The 21,827-nt window shown below is 48.0% G+C and overlaps 1 protein-coding gene across 1 annotated transcript in view; it reads right to left on the bottom strand.

Annotated features, from left to right (window-relative positions):
• The window catches only part of LOC146889407 (aldehyde oxidase 1-like), a 55,523-nt gene that overhangs the window by 23,289 nt on the left and 10,407 nt on the right, over positions 1-21,827 (bottom strand). Inside the window, exons 5-20 of the mRNA XM_087902420.1 lie at positions 20,911-21,037; positions 18,126-18,187; positions 16,435-16,527; positions 14,746-14,826; positions 13,501-13,645; positions 12,758-12,850; positions 11,798-11,949; positions 11,539-11,632; positions 11,087-11,196; positions 10,022-10,206; positions 8,919-9,081; positions 7,194-7,286; positions 3,667-3,836; positions 3,237-3,351; positions 1,695-1,817; positions 976-1,072 (exon numbers count right to left, since the gene is read on the bottom strand). Of these exons, the coding sequence (XP_087758546.1) occupies positions 976-1,072; positions 1,695-1,817; positions 3,237-3,351; positions 3,667-3,836; positions 7,194-7,286; positions 8,919-9,081; positions 10,022-10,206; positions 11,087-11,196; positions 11,539-11,632; positions 11,798-11,949; positions 12,758-12,850; positions 13,501-13,645; positions 14,746-14,826; positions 16,435-16,527; positions 18,126-18,187; positions 20,911-21,037 (1,903 nt within the window). The remainder of the gene's footprint in view (positions 1-975; positions 1,073-1,694; positions 1,818-3,236; positions 3,352-3,666; positions 3,837-7,193; positions 7,287-8,918; positions 9,082-10,021; positions 10,207-11,086; positions 11,197-11,538; positions 11,633-11,797; positions 11,950-12,757; positions 12,851-13,500; positions 13,646-14,745; positions 14,827-16,434; positions 16,528-18,125; positions 18,188-20,910; positions 21,038-21,827) is intronic.

The raw sequence follows: 21,827 nt of genomic DNA, 5'->3' as shown, positions 1-21,827 counted from the left end.
AAAGTTCAGCTTCCAGGGTGAAAGCAGAGCTATAGAGGGGAATCTTGGGCCTGTCTGTGTGCGGCCAGAGCCCTAAGGAAAGACCTTGAGTCTCTAGAGTCAAAATCCTGTGACTGGAGACTTCTGCGTCCCAGACGAGAGCTATATTGTGCTTCTCCCCATTCATTCCACTGAATGTATCTAGTCCCTGAATGCTACGTGTAAGCTGATCTAAGAAGTATGACAGTTATTTGTCCAAAATCGAGTCACTGTGTCATACACAACAGAAACGGCAGCCAGAGGCCATTGGAGAGAACACGGCCTGTGTGTCTGCATTCCAGAACTGTCTCCCAAGCCCAACCCAAAGTGAAGAGGGCCTGAATGTAATATTACACATAATTGCTATCTACCAAGTATCGACACACCCCAGTCAGAGTGTGCCCATGTTCGGCCGGCGGTACTGTCAACGTCACTGGGCTTTTGTAAGACAACTTGGACGATCTTTTTTCCACCAACAAACCTGACCTTTCCCTTTGTTCTCCAGATAATAGGGTAGCCCTTCTCTGCTTCAATCTCCCCTGTTGAAATCTCTAAGTTTTGTATACTATCCCCAAATAAACCATTAATTATTCTCTCTCTCTCTCTCTCTCTCTCTCTCTCTCTCTCTCTCTCTCTCTCTTTCTCTCTCTCATTACAAACTGACAGAACTCCCTAAAGCCAGAAAGACAAAGCAGTGTGAGTAGGAACTTCAGGTTACAATAAAGGACCCCAACAGCAGTTGGCTCTCAGAGTTACTACTATCCTGAACCTCATGTGTGCCAGTACTGGCTCTAGAGAAGCCAGAAATCCCAAAACACCCAAAGGAAAAGGCGGTGTGAACCGAGTCTCTGGGAGCAGCACCCCTAAGTCTGTGAGATGTTTTTAGAAGGCAAGGCGAGCCCTAAACTGGACAGGACCAGAAAGTTCCCTGCGGCTCACTGCTAAAGCAAGCTTTACCTTCAAGAATTTGATCAGCCATTTTGAAGGCTTCATCAACATCCCCACACTCCAGCTTCCTTTCTGGCCCAAAGAAGGACTTGTGCTGTATGGCTTCCTGGAACAGGAATGGGGAGGAAAGCGAGGCTTCCTGGGTTAGAAAGCCTGGGAGTCCAAGCCCTGTGGGAAATGATCAGGTCTGGGTCGCATTCTTCTTGTGGAAGGAATCCTGGCATTCCCCCACTGGGATGCTAAGCTGAGAGCCAAGCTTCAGAGATTCTCCAGCAAGCAAATGCAAATGTGCCCAGTGAGTCCAAGGATGCAGACTGCTCAGAAAACACCTAATACCTAGGGGATCCAGTAGAGAGCGATTGTGTTCCAGGCTGACTGAGACCGAGACGGAGCTATCCATCCATGGTCATTGCCCCCGCTTCCTAGTATTTGACTCAGGGCCTCTCTGAGCATCATCCGTGGCAGGGCACACATACAGCTTCCGGTGACATGAGACATAGAAATGGCTCCATGGCGTAAACACCTATAAATGCTGGCTAAACCACCAATGACTGGAGTCACTGGCCCTGTCTGCTAGAGTCACGCTCGTCCTGGAGGGCCATGAGCATTTCATTTGCACAGGGCAGTGGGGCACCAGGGCTTGCCAGGGCACCACAGCCCTGGAAAGGACCAACGGCTCACACCCGCGCTCTGGCCCCTGATCTGCCTCCATCAGCTTGATCTCATACCTCAATCGTCAGGATCAGCGGCTCCAGGTCTTGGTAGGCGACCTTCACTCTCTTCGCTGCTCTTTTGGCCTGGGTCTCAGACTCAGCGATCACGGCGCAGACCAAATGGCCCACACAATGCACCTGAGGGACGGAAAGGAGGCACACGCAGTTGGGCTCCTTCACTGACTGTGGTCCTCGCCCCCACTCTTAGAGAGAGGCAAACTCTGCTTGTGTGGGGCAGACTGTGGGGCAGACTTCTGAGGACAGCTACCATGTGCAGCCTGGCACTGGCTTGTTAACATTGAAAAACCAGATTCACATGACCTCTAACAGTGTGCACAGGCCTGCCTTGGGGAGCTTCACCCTTGACTTCAGACTCTTGAGGGCCTAGTTGTCTTTAAGGGAGATCCCGAGGTGGGGGCTGTTTGAAATTAGGAAGTTCTTTTGGGTAGACAGAGGACTGAGATGTCTCAGCTATGCGGAGAATCTCTACCCTGCTGCACTGCAGTAGCCTGAGATCAGTCGTCAAAGTGAATCATTTGACACCTTCAATGGCCTGTGTTAGGACAGCTCCCCTCGGCTTCACCACCATCTGGGAAGCAGTTCATGAAATAGACACATAAATGAAGCATGAGCTCTCACTTCAGGAATTACAGTAGGCAGGGGGTTATCACTGAGCATGAGCTCCCACTTCAGGAATTACGGTAGGCAGGGGTCATCTACAACATGTAAATAGACTGATCACAAGGAGAAGGGGCTGAGCCCATTAGGTCATCCCTGGAGGGGAAGTGGTGTAAGGACAGGGTCTGCACATCTTTGCTGAGTTCATTATAAAATGCCATGGGAGATGGAACAGTGCGGATGAACAAACCGCGGATTCCTTCCTCTAGAATCTGACTTCAGAGAGGGAGAGAGAACTTTCAGATCAAGAGACAAGGAACGACTTCACACTGGGGACACTAACTTAATTCAAAACTCGTACCCTGTGAGTGGGGTCACAGTTAGAGGTGCTTGCAGGAGAGGTGTGCAAATCACACGGATGGTGCTGTGCTTGCCTGTTCTCTCTTGCTTCTCCGCAACAGAAAGCTACAGCTTTATAATAGAACACACCAATGTGCCTATTTCTTTTTTTAAAGACAGGCTCTCGTGTCCCAGGCTAGCCTCAGACTCATAGCGTAGCTGAGGATGGCCCTGAAGTTCTGTCCTCTGCCTCCGCCTCAGCCCCCAACCCAGAGATTGGATGGACGGGCTTACACAAACACACCTAGTTTTTATGGTGCTGGGGATGGATCCCGGTGCCTCTGCACACTAGGCGAGCATTCCAACAGCTGAGTTATACACACCCACAGGCCTGAAAGCGACTCGCAAAACCAATCGGCTTCGCTCAAGTGGGAGATGAATAACCTGGAATTCATAGCTATTAGAATAGTTGTGGTTCTCAACTACTATTCGAGGGATACTGAACTCCTTATAGTATGACAAATTAGACACTGTCTCTATGAAAATATGAGAGGCCACTGACTGGGAAAATTGTTCAAACAGAAAGCAAAAACGCAATACCTCATCTGTGGCCAGGAATGTCTCTGTGTCGAAGGTGTTTGCATCCTGAAGATGATCTGCGGTAATGATGTCCACCACGCCTGGCAGGCTGAGCGCCTCTGACAGGTCCATGGACCTTGGGAAACAGAGCAGACAGCTTCTCAGAGCCGACACATGGGCCAGGGACACGGAGAACGTGGGGGTTGGGAAACAAGGACTGTGGGAGAGTTAACTACCCTGATAGTTCCCTGCCAGACACAGGACGAAGTTGGGGCACAGTCAGGAGACTCTGCAGGACATTCGTGAGGAATCCGACATTTCAAGCCCATGTCCTCTCTAGTTTGGGGGTCACCAAGCCTCCGCTCACCCTCACCATTCCACTACTTTCCATTAACTGAGCAGAGTCAGACATGGAGGAGAATCTCCCCAACTGTGGGGTGAGGACACTTACACGATCTTAGCGTGTGCTCTGGAACTGGTTACGAAGGTCAGGAAAAGCTCCCGGTCTACTGCAGGCATGTCGTCACAGTAGATGGCCTCACCGGTGGCATGCTTAATCCCGGAGAGGTGCATGATGGGACGCCCAATCGGGTCTTGAGGAATCTGCTTTGGGTCCACCCTCTGTTGAATAGAGAAGTGACACCTGGCTGTATGTTTCCATAGAGACTGCAGGGATGATCACAGAGTGTGTCTCCCATGGGAGAGTAGCGGTGTGCATGTGTGCTGAAGCCAGAATACTCCTGAGTGTGAAAACTGCCACTAGCTTCACTATTCCAAACAGCCTATTAGAACAATTTAATAGTCAGATTGGAGTGTGTAAGTGTGACACATTTTTATTTTCTTAGCTTTGAAATGCAGACCTCAGATATCTCTACTGGAAACTCTACTGGTCTAAGCACTTGGGTTTCAATCCCTTCTTTATATGACACCAAAAGGCACACTGGGATTCAGGCTGCAGCGGGGATCTGAAGCGGCCCCAACATCCACTGGCTCCACCCTAACAACTCAACTGCCCTGCTCCCCTGACAGTGCCCCCTCCTCTCCTTAGAGACCTGGGCTGGCCATGAAAAGACAAACAGATGGTACAGCATCACCAGGTACATCTGCTCAACCGCTGCAGACGGAGAAATCGGTTTCTCTGAAAAGATCTCCCCGCAAAGTACAGAAAAATCATATTTTATTAAGCTCTGAGCTTCCACACTATTTCAGTGAAAAATTGCCCACATCTCTTTTTCGTTTTTATAAAATACTCTCAGAGATTTTCAGTTTCCATCCCGAGAAGCAGAATTCTAGGTAATTTATAGGCTCGGACACTGAGCGAACATGTTCCCAGGGATCTAAAAGGCTCCTAGAGTTTTCTATTATTAATCCTAACACCTTTTACTGTAAATAATAGAACATTTTACAACCGTGAAGAAAATCTTCAGAAACTTTATGGCGATCAGGTGCCAAAAGTCTGGGGAAATTTTCAAGGCCGTGACAGCCAAACGTGAAGGCTGATTTATCAAAGTAGCAGCCAGCTGTTGTGGGCTGTGGGCGAGCGCTTGGCTACCTCCTTCTGCTTGTTACATGGCTAGACACAGTGAGTGAAGGTGGATAACCCCCAGTCAGGAGATCTCCTGAAGTCACCAGGGGCAGTCTGGATGCAGAATGTCTCCCGAAGGCTTGGTTCTCCTGAGTGGGAGGTGTTAGGCCATTGGGGGAGTGTACCCCATTTCTTTCTTACTTGTTGGTTCGAGCGAGGGTCACAGTTTGCTCTGCCATGCGTCCCTCACCTTGCCAACTACCCCTCACAGCAGCAGCTTAAAAGAGGGTTCACTCGTCAAGGACCCTGTTGGCAAACAACCCTCCTCTGTCACTGATGACCTGTGTCTGTGAGGGTCTGAAAGGGAACTTTCAAAGCAAGAATGTGATTGGGAGAAGTGTTTGTTGTGAGAGCTGAAATAGCTCTCGAAACTCGGATGCTCCTGTGTGTGTGTGTGTGTGTGTGTGAGAGAGAGAGAGAGAGAGAGAGAGACAGAGAGAGAGAGAGAGAGAGAGAGAGAGAGGAAGAGAGAGAGGGAGAGAGAGAGAGAGAAACAGACAGACAGACAGACAGACGGGGGGGGGAGAGAGAGAGAGACGGAGGCAGGGAAAGAGAGAGAGGGAGAGAGAGAGAAAGAGAGAGAGAGAGAAAAACTGAGACCAGCCGGGAAAAGGAAACAAATTTTATCTTTGTGGGAGACACACTGCACCCCAAACTTTGATTCAGAACACAGCTGTACAAATCCACTTAATATCAACCACTCAGGAGACTCGGTTTTCTTGGATCACCTGAACAACCATCACTGACTTTGGTTCCTCCCTGGAACACAAACCTTGGCCTAAGTGCTACAAGGGCCTCTCCATAAGTCACAGACTGTGCGTGTGTTCTTCACAGAACACTAGGGAAAAGGCAGCTGTTCTTAACTTTCAAAATGTTCACTTCCAAAGCAGTTCGGCATATTTAAATTTTTTGAACATATTGAACTGCAAACCTCCAGGGACCCTCAGCAACTTCAGTGTTCACTGTGGTGTGATTTGAATTTCTATAACGAAATCTGTCAACAGGTTATGTGCACTGAGGCTTTACAATCTCTTCTCATTCCTTGCTTAACAAACTCTAGGTTCAGGTTCCTGACAATTATTTCAAGAAAACACACATTAACCTTATCCAGTTTGCCAGCAGAACGGCTCCATGTTATATTTTTATGATGTTATGACAGGAACTTCCATTTGAAAGCTATGGGAAAGCCAGCCCTGGCACACAGCTTTAATCCTAGCACTAGGGAGACAGAGGCAGGTGAATCTCTGAGTTCAAGGCCAGCCTGGTCTACAGAGTGAGTTCCAGGACATCCAGGGCTACCCAACCCCAACTGGAAAAAAAAAAGCAAACAAAGAAACAACCCAAGCTACTGGGGTCCTATACTTTCGGGAAACCATGCCTGGAAAACCAAACCAAAACCACCAAAGCTCCGGGCTCCCATACTCTCATAGTATAGCCTGCAGCAGGAAATCTGGGAAACGCTTGCAGTGCTTTGACTGATTTCACAACAAAATGTAACCTGCAGAAACCTACATGGGCAGGAAGGACTCGGGAAGAAAGTAGTCCAGAACAGGGAAAAAACAAACTAGCAGCTGTTGGAATATCTTGTGTTGTGGATCCATGACCCCTGGGGGCAGGGCTGTGTTCTTGTCCTCTGATGAACCAAAACAGCTCATGGCCCAGCAACTCAGAACTAGGCTTTGGTTTTGGTCAATAGTTACAAATTCAGGATAGGAAGCCTGGAGCAACAACCAGCTTGTTTATGTCCTTAGCCTGAAGCCATAGTATAGAAAGAAAGGAAGGAAGGAAGAAGGAAGGAAGAAGGAGGGAAGGAAGGAAGGAAGGAAGGAAGGAAGGAAGGAAGGAAGGAAGGAAGGAAGGAAGGGAAAAACAGCCTTTAAGACAAAACCAGGCATATTGTTTTTTAACATTGCCAGGTTTCTTTTTAGTTATGATTTCTAATTGGTTTGGGTTACTTTTCTTTTTCTCCTATTGAGGTACTGGGTATCAAACTCAGGGTCTTCTCCATAGTCGACCACTGAACCACACTCCCAACCTAGTTAGGAGGTGTTAATTAATACTGAAGAAGGCAAAGGCCCTGCAGTCCCCTCTTTGATTTGCTTCTTTGTTTGCTTGTTTGGTTGTTTCGTTCTTTGAGTCAGGACTTCTCTGTGAGGCCCTAGCTGCACTGGGCCTCGTTCTGTACACCAGGCTGGCCTTGAACTCACAGAGATCTGCTGGCCTCTATCTCCTGAGTACTGGGATTAATGGCATGTGCACCACAATGGCCCTTCTTGTCTTTGATTTCAAACACACACACACACACACTACCACACACATGCGCAAACACACACGTACACACACACACACACACTAACACACACGCATGCACACAGATGCATGCATGCACTAACCTGGTAGGTTAATGTTCTCCAATGAGGTGTTGAATGAAGATCTTCTAATGCACTCTCATGCCTGAAATCCAGGCTAGGATAGTGAGCAGGGTCCTGCAGAGGAAAAGAACAGTGGGAATTTACAATCTACCAGAATGTTCTAGGGGAGAACGCTGGTGCAGCTCCCAGCAAACATCTCTACCCTGGAGTCTGGAGTTGATTAAGTATTCACCCTTTCAGAGCCCTGGCAATCAAACCGGCCTCCGGACCACAGGACAGGACCCTGAAGGTACACATCCTCCTCCGTGATGTGACAGAGCACACGAAATCAGAATATCACGAACTGCCACCATCTCTGTTTTATTAGATTGCTTTCCAGTCACCACTATTTCCTCAACCTGGTCTAGACGGACAGACTTGTCTAAGTGGCGGGAGGGGGGAATGCACCAATACAGCAACAGAAAGAAGTCGATTAAAACAGAAAAGACAGAACTCGAGGCAGGAAAAGTCAGAACCAACAACCTTTATAGCAAATGTCCCCAAAGCTGCTTGGTGACATCTGCGGGCACAGAGAAGGGCAGAGGGGGCACAGCTGCCGTCTCCCCACAGAAGGGACCTTCTGAGGACAGATAACAGGGCGGGCGCTACTTTATAGGAGACATTACATGATATACTTCACAATTTAACTTTTATAATTAAAAATTTTACTAGAAAATAAAGCTGACAGCCGCTAGTACTTTCAAAGAGAGGAAGGTAAATGGGGGCAGATGTTGTCAAATATCTCAGCAGATTCACCAAAAACTATATTGTTTGCTGGTCATTGGGAGTGAGGGTCTACGGTTGCTTTATTTTCTCACTCTTGGAGACCTGGTGGAAATACGTCGTTTACAGACGATTTAGAGCCCGTCATCTCAAACATCTGATACGGCCTATGGCTTCTTATTTATTCTAATTTACACTGAGAAGACAGCCTTTCAAGATCTCCACGAGAGGACTTCCTGTCCTTGATTTATTTGTGGATTAACTTTTAGGAATTCTTTGAGAGCTGTGTAATGTATTTTGATCAAATTGGCCCTCTCTCCCAACACTTCTTTCCGACCTAAAGCTGTTGTCTGATTGCTATACAAGGCAAGGAGTCATGGCTTCTCGTCTAATTGGGTTGACGGTAGCAGGAGGCTACTGAGGACATTTAGGTCCAAGTTCCTGTCACCCAGAAAGTGTTTTCCAGAGAACTTTTCCCAGGTGTGCTTTCTCTGGGCAACAATTGTGCATCCCTGTGCTCAGGGAAAGCAGGAGAAGAATGCCTGTGGATCCCCAGCATCGCTGAGAGCTAGCATTCTACCCAGCATTCCTCTGAATCGGCTCCTCCCTCTGCTGACTCACTTCCAATACGGGGGTGGCTGCCATCAACTTATGAACGAGGGTGAACATAGACAAGGAGATCACACACAATAAGGTAAGCCTCAGCAAGTGGGAAGAAAATGCATTCACCCCCTTAACGAGTTTTCTCAGCATTATCCAGACAGATGAGAAGTCCTAATAACAGAGAGGTGTTAAGCAAACCCCTGTGCAGGTATGTGCCCTCCTTGCAATCCCTCCTCAGACATACAGCCATCCACAAGACCGTCCAGGGAACGCCATCAGGAGGATGTGATTCTGTTTCTCATCCTTTCCGGTCCACGAATCCTCAGCAGGGTCTGGCGCCTCTGCTTTGGACATCACAGTCCACACAACGGCTCCACTTACCATTCTCTTCAGACTCTGGCACACCTCCAGGTAGAACTTGAAGAGAAAGCTGATAATGAGGATCCTCTTGAACTCCACCTTCCCCCCGGGAGCAGAGCCGGGCAGGGTGACTTCGTTCAGAACCAGCCTGCAGGCTGTGTGGAGCATCTCTTCATCCCAGGGCCTGTGAGAGGCACGGGAGGCAACTCAGACTGCCAGGGCTCATGATCTCACAGGCTGGGCTAAGGGAAAAGGCCCGGGGCTGCAGTCTTTATGGGAAGCAGGAGAGCAGGGTCTACAGCCAGGGAAGCCAAGCTTAGGTTGCTCAGTATTCTCCTGGCATCTGGCTGGGTCTCACCATCTCCTCACCCATCAGAAGTCCCTAGCCCAGGAGTCACTCCCTGCCTCATCTACTCCTCGGACATGTCTGTACACCAGCTCCGGGGGTAGCACCGTGTGTGTGTTCGTATATATATATAACCTACTCAGCCACTGGTAAGGTAGGTTTGGTTCTCTGTAACAGGTCACGAAATGGAGGCTCCATGGTCACTGAGTTAAGTTAAGGAGGAAAGGAGACTGAGCTAAGAGATGCACCAGGCAGTCTGTGCCTCCAAAGGCTTAAAACACACGTGCTGAATCATTACTCTCTCTTACTGTCTCTTAATTCATCTAGAAAGTTCTCAAGAAAGATTAGCTATTGTTACCTACAGATGGAACAACTCAGGTAAGCAAAAGAGAAGGTTAGCAACCAGTTAGCACACGGCTCTATTTTCAAGCAGAAAAAGATCTTTAGATTCCTCCATACAAAAGAATGTAAATTTATACGAGAAAAAACGAGCATCTGACCCCCTTTCTGTCCCTGTCTCTTTCTTACATCCACATATACATACACACATGTACACACACCAGACACACGTGCACATGCATACATGCTCACACACTATGTACACAGATGACAGAATGCTCATCTCTGAATTTGCTAAGAAGCAACACGGATGATGATCTCTTGTTGGGGTTCCCAGCCATCAAACTGGGGGATCCCAAGCATTTTGTCTTCTCTCTGCTGCAGCTTCCCACGGAGCAGGTGGCTCGGATACCTGGAAGCTAAGGACATGGAGTCTCACCTTCCGATGAGTTTCTGGCAGGCGTTCTCAGCACTGATGGTGGTGGGACCAACACCGCCATACATGATGGAGAGCTCCTTAATGACGTCACCGCCCTCTCTAAAGAGGACTCGCATTCCAGAATTGACAATCGCCAGTGCGTTCTGCTGGCGCTGGGCTTGTCGGAAGGCTGAGACAAACTCCCACTGAGGGAAAGAGGCACAAACAGAACTCCCCTGAGAGACAACTCCACGCCGAAGGGATTTGATTTCAGCACACTTTCTGTTATGGCCTCTGTTGTGTGTACCCTAAATTCAGATGCTGGAATTTTAAACCCCAGTACTTCAGTTCTGGGGGATGAGGTAAATTGAGACCCTAATAAATTGGGGCCCTAATCTCAGCTGACTGATGTCCTTAAAGAGACAAACTGGACAGAGACATGAAAAGGACATGAAAGGCAACTACGGTCAAAGTCCAAGGTCTTAAAAGACGTCACCAACTCTACTGACACCTCAATATCAGAGTTCTAGCCTCAGATGTCCCAGGAACTAAAGCTCCATTATTTGAGACACTCTGTGTGCTTCTTTGGGACCGCAGTCTGCCTAAACCATCACATCTCACGTGGAAGGTGTGATTCTCCCACACTACAAATGAGGAGCCATGGACTTGGGTGATTCATTAATTAGTTCAAGTCTTGAAACCAGAACTCAAGCCTCAGGGTATCCAGCTCCAAACCAGTGCTTTCCCCCTGCAAGGTCCCCTGCAAATGTCTTTTCAGCTTCGTTCAGGCCCCAGGACCTGGGCAGAGCTGTCTCACTTAGGGAAGACGTCGGAAAGGGCAAAGGATGTCTTTGGAGAAGCAGCTTTAGAGTTTGGGGCACAGGAAGAGGAAAGGTCTCTTAGTTCTAGAAGTGGCAGGGGCTACACAGCAAGGTGACAGTGACTGTGTCCAAGCCCCTGCACCAGAGGCCTCTGTCACTTCCTAGAGGGAACTTCATCCCCTCTGCAAACACATGTCTGTGTCCTGACCACACTCAAGCCACAGCCGTTGGGCCACTTGAAGTGGAGAGGAAGGGCCATCCTCACCTTCCTGGAACACGGGATGCTCACTGAGACCAAGACTTCCTGAGGCCTAAGATCCGCATTGGGACTCTTGCGGAGAAACTGCTCGCTTACAGGGATCTGTCGGTCTCCATCTGTGGAGAAATGACACCTTCTCTGGAATCTTCAGTATCTTGAACGAACGTCCCAAACTTGGGAAATGATGCTACAGGCTGTTGTGGGTGGCAGTGTGTGTGTGTGTGTGTGTGTGTGTGTGTGTGTGTGTGATGTCTGACAAAATCTTAAAATGTTTCCTCTAACCTAGCCCTCCTCCCTGGGAGATAGTTCTCAGACAGACTGAGCGACTTCTCAGACTCAGCAAGGTAAAGGAAATTATTGATGTTATAGAGAATAGTCATGGTCCACACAGAACTTCCTGACTCCCCAGAGGAAGAGAAACAATCAAGCTTAGTAATCTAAGCAGAAACTGCTGTTACCTTTGGACCGTAAGTTGAGCGTACAGTTCCCCACAGCCAGGAGGGGATTCAGATCAGAGTCCAGATGTCTGCTCACGATGTGGCCCCCTAGAGACTATAAAAAGTGGTCACTGTCACTTCCGTCACACAGTTATGAAGCACAAGCACTAACATAAAAGCTAAGCCATGCATTGGTGAGTTTGTTTTAAAGAGCAGGAAGGAGTCGCCAGCTACAGTCACCAAAGACACGAGGGCCAGAGTTGACTTGTGAAATACATACAGCCATGTTCCTGATCTGGGACCCGGCCAGAGTTCTGAGGTGCTTCAGGAGGGCACAGTACGTCTGTGTCTTCTCTTCGGGGAGCTTCCGGACCACATCAGCCAGAACGTCCTTCACCTGATCCAGGCTGAGGCCAGCACCGAGGGTCAGCCCTGAAATAAAGTCTCCTGTGAGTGATGCCGTGTGGTCAGTGGTGACCTCAAAGTGTTAGACCAAAGCTACAGGCTCGGGAATCTTTGTATTGGATCCATGGTGCTGTGCCTATCGGCCGTGGTGGTGATGGTGACGACGATGCAGGTGGGCGTGGGTGGGTTGTGGAGTCGGTGGTGGAGAGTGTGAAGGTTGGATTTCTTGAAGACTGAGTATCACATGTTATACTGATTGTGATTTAAAACCCTCCACGTATGTAAACACAACCATGAGATATTAATAGGTTCACTTCAGAGATGGTGAAACTAAGACTCGGCTCAGTCACGTCCCCAAAATCTCAGATATACTATGTCATCACCAAGAATCGGATTACAGGAACTTTATCCCAAGCCCCCTTCCTGAGGACTGTTGGGTCTCACTGTCATTTAACCACAGTCCCTTCGTGAGAATGAGACAGGCCAGACTGCAGAGGCTTAGCCCCCACTCTTTTCCTTTGGCCTCGCTCTGGAGAGCAGCCAGCATGTCTCATTCGGCTGCATCTTCTCCTCTCACGGCCCAGATCCCCCTTGAATCATTGTTAGCTTCCCTGGTACTGCAGAGAGGAAAGTCCCTCAGTGACAGTCCGACTTCTCAGACAGGGTCAACTGGAACTTCAGAGAATTCTGCCTGGACTCCTTGTGGACCCTCACGGCTCTGTCTGAAGAGGAACTGGGAGGTCTAACTAGACACAGCTCTCCGCTGTCCAGCACTGGACTGAGCGGCAGACCGGAGGAGAGCACTTCTGGGGAAACACAGACGGTAAGAACTCACCGTCACCGGTCTGGCTCACAACACACATCTCTTCGATTCTGTCAGGAGAGATTACGACGGGGTGGAAGACACCTTTAAACTTTACTTCAGGCCCTGAGGGATCGTGGAAGAGACACAGGATTAGAATATAAGGATTTTAACTGCTCTCTTAAATTTAATTATGATTAACCCCATGTCTTGGGACATATAAAAGTTGATTCCTTTTATTGGGCTGTTTGTCACAAATTACAAGCAGAGACAGTGTCCGATAAAATGTGAGGACTCTTTAGAATTGTTAGTCCTAAAACTTGTGCTGTATGGCACACTCAGGTGCCACTGGGAGAAGATCCTGGGGCCCTGCAGAGAGATGGGCAGCCACACTAGGCCTATGTGGAAAATGAGAAGGCCCTGACACTGCCTTTTAAGTAAAGCACATCATAGTCAGAGAGACACCCCCCAGAGAGGAAGGACAGAGCAGTTTCAGGATGAGAGCCTGTGTGGTCCCAAGATGGAAAACCAGAACACTGGCATCCCTGATGCTGGCCTACCATGGGGCCAGCCTGTGCTCAGTGAAGCACAGGCTAGCCCTGCTGCTGGTTTACCACGGGCCAACAAGCCAGACTCTGCTCCACTACAGCACAGGGCAAGCAGTTTCTCATGCTGGAACATCTCTTGAACAGCACTGGGTTTCCTGGCTGGGCTCCTGAGAACACACCCACGTGAAGCCTGTTTTCCTCATTAGATGTCCCAGGGGGTTCACATACCCACAGAGGTGTTCCCCATCACAATGGGGGCCTGGGGATACTTGAATTTAACTTCCAAGAGTTCCTTCAGAGTCACTGGGGAAATCCACGTCATTCTCTCGCCACTGAACACTCTGGTCTTTGGTGGCTGTTTCTCAGCCATCGTCTGTTGAGAAGGCAACAGGGATACGAGAGAGCTTGTGACCAAATTCCCTCCTCTTCTCATCCGATTTTTATTGAAACAGAGAAAAGAAACGCTTATCTTCTAAAAACTAAATTCTGTGACATAAAGTAGAGCCCCACCAGAGGTCAGAGTTCAAAGTTAAAGACGAGCAGGGTTTAGACCTGGAAACTGAAGCACCCGTTGGCCCTCGGGAAGCTGACAGTAACTCGTTTTGATGCTCACTAACATAAAAATGTGCTCGTGTTGGCCAAACCCTTCTCAGAACATGAACTTCCGCACAGACAGAAGGAGAAACGCATCCACACTGAAGCCCATTGACTGTGCCTCCTGACTTTGACAGATGTCAGCAGCTGGGTCTCAGGTCCCACCCCTCATGGCAGCTCCACCCTCCCTTCTCCACCTCCTGCTGGGCTCACAGTCTCTGGACCCTGGGGTGAGGGTGGCGGGTGAGCATTGCCTATTTGCCCATCAGTTTGTTCTTATACAGTTTTATCAATTCCTTGAGAATTTCATGTATGAACACGTGTAATTTTATTACCTTCCCTCCCATTCCTCCACCCAACTCCTCCAAGTTCACCTCCCACCCTCCCAGCTGACTGAGTACACTCTGTGATGTCCGTGTGCTCATGGACACGGGGCCACCCACTGGGTCAAGGTCAGCCTAGAAGTGGTCATGACCTTGAAGAAAACTGACCCTCCCTCCCCAGCCGCCTTTAACTGTGTCAGCTACGGGTGGAGGCTGGTGAGCCTCTCACTTCTCCGTGCTGAATGCTGACTGGATTGAACTTGTGTAGGCAATGAGTTCACGTGGGCAGTGACCTTGTCCTTTCTAGAAAACACCATCTCCACCCTCTTTTCTCAAAGGCCCCTGAGTCGTGGAGGGAGTGGGTGTAATATGGATGTCCCATTCATGCTGAGCTGAGCACCCACACTTTCTCTGCCCTTTGACGAGCTGTGAAGTCTCCATTAACCCCTGTCTGTACAATGACGAATCTCTGATAAGGCCTGAGAGCTGTGCCCTCCGATTTTGAGAAGACTCCCCCTGGCATGTCACCGGGAAGGTGAGCAACTGCCTTCCTTACCATTAACTCTGGAGGAAATATCAGCTCCTGGGTTGGGTCCAGAGGCAGAAACTTCTCTTCTGAGAAGAGTTCAGGACTTGTCTTTAAGAAGAGAAAATGACAGAAGTTACAATAGTGTCCCCTATTCTCAAGGGACACCTCTCCCTGTGGGTACCCAAAACTACAAGCAGGTTGGACTTTAGAAGGTTCATGAACACACTCCAATTTTCTTATTCACTGTTACCGCAAATCTTAGCAACATACTCTAGTACTAAACATACCTTTTCCCTGAAAAAAAAAGTAACCTGTAATTACTCATTAACATATCTGAACTACAGGCTTGGTGCCATTATTAAGTAAAGCAATGGTTATTTGAACACAAGTACTGCCCTGCTGTGCCAGTCAATCTGATAACCATGGCAACTGCTTAGTTACAGGTGCGCAGGTAAGGTGTATGGATACATTGGATGAAGGTGGGGTTCACCTTCCAGGTGAGAGAGGGGTGAGCACAGGGAGAGGATCTCATGAAATCCATAACGGCATGTATTCTGAAACCTACATTATTTCTAGAACTTCCCACTTAATATTTTCAGAATATGGTTAAGTACAGGTGACTCAGATTGCAGGAAGAGAAACGGTAGACAAGAGGTGACTACTGTATTATTGTCCGGCATGACTACTTTAAGTTTTTATGCACCGAGACTGGGAGAAGATGCTAAGACAGTCCGGGTATGGTGGAGCGTGCCTATAATCATGAACTTGGGAGACAGAGGCAGGAACAGCAGGATTCCAAGGCCAGGCTTAGTTCTATGATCATCTGAGGAGAGAATGGGCTCCACAGGACCTCACCTCCCCCCCAGAAGAAGGCAACAGACAAACAGAGGACAAACAGGAGCTGATCGGTCATAGTCCCAGTTGCCAGCCAAGGACTCTACTGCAAACCTGACCTCTCATAACTCTGCAGGGGTCAGCACACCTCTGCGCTCCTCAGCTCCCTGCACATTCCCTTCGAGTCTGGGGACAGCGGAGGAGACAGGCAGGAGCAGGCAGACACTGAGGACCTAAGGGAAACCTGGAGTGCCGCTTCTCCTGCCATTGGTGTTCTGTCTCCATCTCCACTTTGCTTCTGGTCACTAAAGATGCCGTTTAACACCCAAGAGACCCTGGGGATCGGTGCTTTTCTGTCCTACAGACAGCAGTGTTTTAGCAGGACCAATGTGAACAATGAGAGACCATGTGGATGCAACAGGTTTATAAACAGATTATTTATCTTCCAGTTGGTGTAGTAATTGCATCTATTTGTGGGGCAGAGTGACATTACACACATGTGCATGAGAAGATCTTGTCATTGTTTAGCGTCTGGTATCTCAGGCGTGAATTGGTTCTTTGAGTGGAGAATGTTAAAGGTTCTACTAGTTACTCTGAAATAGACAACCCATTGTCAAACACGATCACCCCACTATGCTACAGAACAATTTCAAGGCTCTCCTCTCAGCCGGCTGCACCTGGGATCTGCTCACCCTCCTTTCTCCATCCCCAATATCCTCCTGGGCTGAATCTTTAGACTATATGGGGACAGTGGGAATGGGAGAGGGAGAACGTTGACAGAGACGAATTTGTCAACCCGAGCAGCCACTGATTCTTCCAAAGACTCGGTCAGCAGCTGCTCATGTCTCGAACGACTTTATGACAGCGTCCCCAATCACCGACCTCATCGCCTTCCTGAAATTCTGCCAATCCATTTACTCTTCGATCCCCATTACAGCACACCCCATTTTCTTTACTTTGACAGCAGTCAGAAGCCTAATGAGGAAAACACAACAAATCAAGCCAATGAGCATTCCCTGGGGACTCTGTTGTTAACTGGGTGCCTACAGCTGCAGAACCAATACTGTAAGGCTTTGTGAAAGGAAACCATTTACACTTCAGCATATCGAAGGTAACGCTAATGAAAACCAAGTTTACACAATTCTGAATACCAGCAATTATTTAATAAAGTTTATAAAGGTCTTACTAGATAATCCTGTCATACAGCAATAAACATTAACCATGTCAATTATTGATACTAACAATATTTAAATACCACTAGTAGTAGTAACAAGAATTGACAGTTTGTTCTGATCTTATCTATGAGGTATTGATTTTCCATAGTTCACCTAGCAGGAGTGACCTTCTGGTGGTGGGGTTGGACCAACCATGATGGAACGTGTATTAAAATTTCACAAGAGTTTTTTTACTTTATAGAACAGTTTAAAATCAAAGAAAAAAAAGCAATGACTTTCAAAAAATTTTGTTAGTTCTATTAATATTAATGACTGAGTAGCTTGCTAATTAGTGTGTGGTGGCCCTATCCTAGAGAAGGACCATCTCCACTGTCAAACAGTCCAGTAAACACACGCAGAGGCACAGGGACCACTGGATCACACTGTGACAGGGCTATGTGGACCACACTGTGACAGGGCTATGTGGACCACACTGTGACAGGGCTATGTGGACCACACTGTGACCAGGGCTATGTGGACCACACTGTGACAGGGCTATGTGGACCACACTGTGACCAGGGCTATGTGGACCACACTGTGACCAGGGCTATGTGGACCACACAGTGACCAGGGCCATGTGGACCACACAGTGACCAGGGCTATGTGGACCACACTGTGACCAGGGCTATGTGGACTATACTGTGACCAGGGCTATGTGGACCACACTGAGACCAGGGCTATGTGGATCACACTGTGACCAGGGCTACGCTGGATCACACTGTGACCAGGGCTACGCTGGACCACACTGTAACAGGGCTATGTGGACCACACTATGACCAGGGCTATGTGGACCACACTGTGACCAGGGCTATGTGGACCACACTGTGACCAGGGCTATGATGAACCATACTGTGACCAGGGCTATGACGGACCACACTGTGACCAGGGCTATGTGGACCACACTGTGACAGGGTTACGCTGGACCACACTGTGACAGAGCTACACTGGACCACACTGTGACAGAACTACGCTGGACCACACTGTGACCAGGGCTACACTGAACCACACTGTGACCAGGGCTATGCTGGATCACTCACACACACATATCACTCTTGCAGGGGGGTTACGGGCACCCAGGCAGGGTCCCTAACTTAAGCAAACAGGTCAAGAGCAACTTCTTGGGAGGAATGACTTATGGTCAATGGCAAACTGCTTCGGTGCTCACAATTTGACTACCCAGGCAATGATATTAAAGCCTCCTGCCCAGGACAAAATGACACACAGAACTGTAGACCTTGAGCTAAGAAGTGGTCCTGTCTTAATAAAAATGACCGTTGCCATAACACACCAGGGAGCTCCTACACTGCTTTGTTTTCTTTCATGGAGAACGCATTCAGCCATGCATTCCTGTCTACTCACTTTACAGAAAGTCTTGCATGCGTCGATTATGGGCCTGTATCCAGTGCAGCGGCACAGATTTCCTGAAGGAGACACAGCAGGTCTGGTTACTCAAGGGCCCCGGACAGAGCCATGGAACGCCAGGTGAATGACAGCGTGACGGACCCCATCTTAGAAGAAAGACCTTCCTGATGACTTAATTTTGAAATCTTGTGTTTGAGATTTCATTTTTACATCAGCATCCTGGGATATTTCGCCAAGAGTCCTGGAGTACATTTGAACATCTCGGCCATTTGTACTTACTCTTCATAGACACATCTTACACTCTCTTCCTAGGACAGATGCTCAAAGGACACAGTCATTTTAAGACAAAAACTTGTTCTTTAGTTGCAATCAAGAGCTCAGTTTAAAACAATAGTCACTTTGTTGAGACACTACTGACCTTCATGTGTTTAATCAACTGATTAGTGATTGGTGTATGTGGAGAGAAGTACCCCCCAGTCAGCACTGCAAGTAGACCTAACACTCTGCTTCCTCACGTTTATTTATTTAATCATTCAACCAGAAGGAAGGCATTGAACAAAAGAGCAACCCTCTCGGCAACTGTCTATATAGCACAGTACAGATACCTGTGGGGACCAAGTTGCGTTTCTTGGACTTAGTTATTTTGCATAATAAACTTTGCAACCTTTGATCAATAATTCCTCATTTTCGCCTTCTCCAACCTCAGGTAAGCGCTATTCAATCACCATTCTTATCCTTGCTTCTACTGTTCTACTTCAGGTTCTCCGTACAATACAGAGTTTGTTCTCCTGGGCCTGGCTTGTTTCACTTAGCATCATGTGCTATGGCCCATGCGTGCTGTTAATAGTAGAAGAATTTTCTTCTTCTTCTTCTTTTTTTAAAGACAAAAGGAAGATTCCTCTCAGAATTAATACTTACCGTGGCAGCTATCAGTTTTGACAGAGGCAGAGCAAAAGGAGGAAGGAGAGAGACACAGAGGGGGAAGTTTCAGTTGATCAAAGCTGTTCTGTAACAGTAAAGAAAAGGTGGGAAAAGTGGGTGGACTCTGAACCTGGAGGCGATTACACACACAAGATGATTCGGTCGGTGTTTCTCTCACAGTGGGACTGTGTCCTTACTCCACCCCCAATATGAGGTCATATTATAGTTGTGTATGTGCACGTGTGTTCTTTTTTTTTTTTAAGATTTATTTATTTATTATGTATACAACATTCCTTCCATGTATGCTTGCATGCCAGAAGAGGGCGCCAAATCTCATTACAGATGGCTATGAGCCACCATGTGGTTGCTGGGAATTGAACTCAGGACCTCTGGAAGAACAGTCAGTGCTCTTAACCTCTGAGCCATCTCTCCAGCCCCGTGCACGTGTGTTCTATGTACACCTCTGTCGGTGTGTGTACCATGTGTGTGAGTATATGCGGAGGCTGGAGATTGACAATGGGTGTCTTGCTCAATTCCTCTCCACTTTTTTTTTGAAACAGAGTCTGGAACCTGGACGCTGGCTGGCCAATGAGTTCTAGGGGTCCTCTGTGTCTGATGCACCCTCCTGCCCCCAGGACAGTGGTTATACACCGTCCGTCCCTGACTTTAACATGGGTGATAGTGACCGAAACTCAGAAGCTCAAGCCAGACACTGACTGAGCCCATTTCCCCAGCTCCTGAGGCCTCACTGTAGAAACAGCACAAGATCGAGTTCTCTGCTGAGAGATTTCCTCAAATCTTTATGATTTATACATCTCCCACCCTTGTCTTAAGCTACTAAAATTTGAAAATCCATCATCAGTGTTTACAACACAAACAGCCATAAAGCAAAATGTGACCTCCTGGTAATCAGGCAGGATCCAGGTTAGGTGCTGGGTCACTCCTTTCTGCCTGTGTTTGCTCTGAGAGTCCCTGAAACATTTTGTAGCCGAAGCAAACAAGCAAGCTTAGACTCATGTTCCCTGGACAGGAAAATAAGAGGTAAGAGACAAAGACAAATAGAGCCAGGGAGCATTTCACCAGATAGACGTAGAATCTGAGAAACTATTAATGCTTAAAATGTGTTCAGAACCTTATCAATGAATATACACATGTACACATAAACACACATGCATGCACATGAGATAGATGATGATGATGATGATGAAGATAGATGATAGATAGATAGATAGATAGACAGACAGACAGACAGACAGACAGACAATGGATGGATGGACGAACAGACAGACAGATAGATGGACAGAGATGGGGGTCATTAAAATAAGCATCCCTAGCAGATTTCATCCTGACTTCCAGCTATACTCAAAGATACTCTCTGACCCTTGCTCTGTGGTGGTGAGGGCGTCTATCACAGGACTTAGAAGCTACTTTTGCTAAAGAATCTTTTGCTGACAGGCAGTGATGGTAACCAAACCCAGCATGACACCTGCTACCCTGACCGCCTTTTCCATCTGTCTCCTTTGCCTCACACCCCAGTGGGATTACAGGTGGACTCTGCATGGTGGCCTGAAATTCCTCAGAGTGTGCATCCAAAGCCCCTATTCCTCTCTTCCAAGTCAATGTGTAGATCCGGTTTGCAGATTGACTTCAAGAAATCAATGTTTCTGCTCACAGGGATCATTTCTAATAAACGACCTTTACTAAACCTCAGCTTCTCCTTCTATGAAATGACGATAATAATGGTAGCTCTCTTGTAAACGTATTTAAATGAATTTCCAAATAGCATTTAATTCAGCACATGACATATGGGAGGTGTCCAATTATTTCTGTCTTCATCATGTAAAAATGAAAGCATACTTACCTCCAAGGGCATCTGTCAGCTGATGTAGAGTGGGCTCTGGATGGTTCCTGAGCAGGGCATACATGGACATCACCATCCCGGGAGTGCAGAATCCACACTGTGTGCCATGACACTTGGCAATCCTCTCCTGGAAGCAAAGGTTAGAAATGCAGACCTTGCACTCTCTTTCAGGCCTACAAAGTCAGAGCAGCATCCCCGGGACATTCTTGAGTTCACTGCATTTGGAGAGGAGGCCCCCGAAAGCCCACATCTCAGGCGGCTTCCCTTGGGCCAGTCTGACGATTGACCCCCATAAGCTGCTCGGCTTGACTTCAGACAGAGGTTCTGAGGCTTTGCATGGCCAGAGAGTTTGTGATTTCCACCCCAGCAGCACGTCAGATCACCTGACTGTTAGGTCAGGCCGAGGGAACACTGCATCTCTGTGAAAGACTGCTCAGTGTGCATGGAGAGTGTGAACCCCTGCAGCAGAAGAAGCCCTTGGAAAGAAAATGACCAAACTCTGTTGGAGTTGAAAAACATGGAAGAAGCGTGATAGCGCACACACTTGGGAATGAACGTGGGCACAGCTCCACACACCTCTCTTTCTCTCTCTCTCACTCTCTCTATCCCGAGTGTTTTCATCTTCCCACAGATGTGTCATTGCTCTCACAAACAGGGGTTTACAAAGCACGAGAACCCAGGATCCAACCAAGATAGAGACGCTTCCTGTATTTCTTCTGTACTTTTCCCATCCCTGTTTTCTCTCTGGAGTCTGACGTCCCAGGGACGATGCACTCTGGTGCCGCCTCCCAGCAGCTTTGCACCAATGGGAGCTCAGCATCAGTAGATCTCTAAAGGCCCCCTTTGCCTGCGTGAGGTCCGGTCTCACAGGCTGTCCAGGCAGCCGTGCCCTCCTTTAGCTTAATGGGGTTTGAGAA

The sequence above is a fragment of the Myodes glareolus genome, chromosome 27 (assembly GCF_982192425.1).
Source record: "Myodes glareolus chromosome 27, mMyoGla1.1, whole genome shotgun sequence".
In the NCBI taxonomy this organism is placed as follows: domain Eukaryota; kingdom Metazoa; phylum Chordata; class Mammalia; order Rodentia; family Cricetidae; genus Myodes; species Myodes glareolus.
The sequence above is the reverse complement of the archived record's forward strand: the minus strand, read 5'-3'. Positions and strand labels throughout refer to the sequence as shown.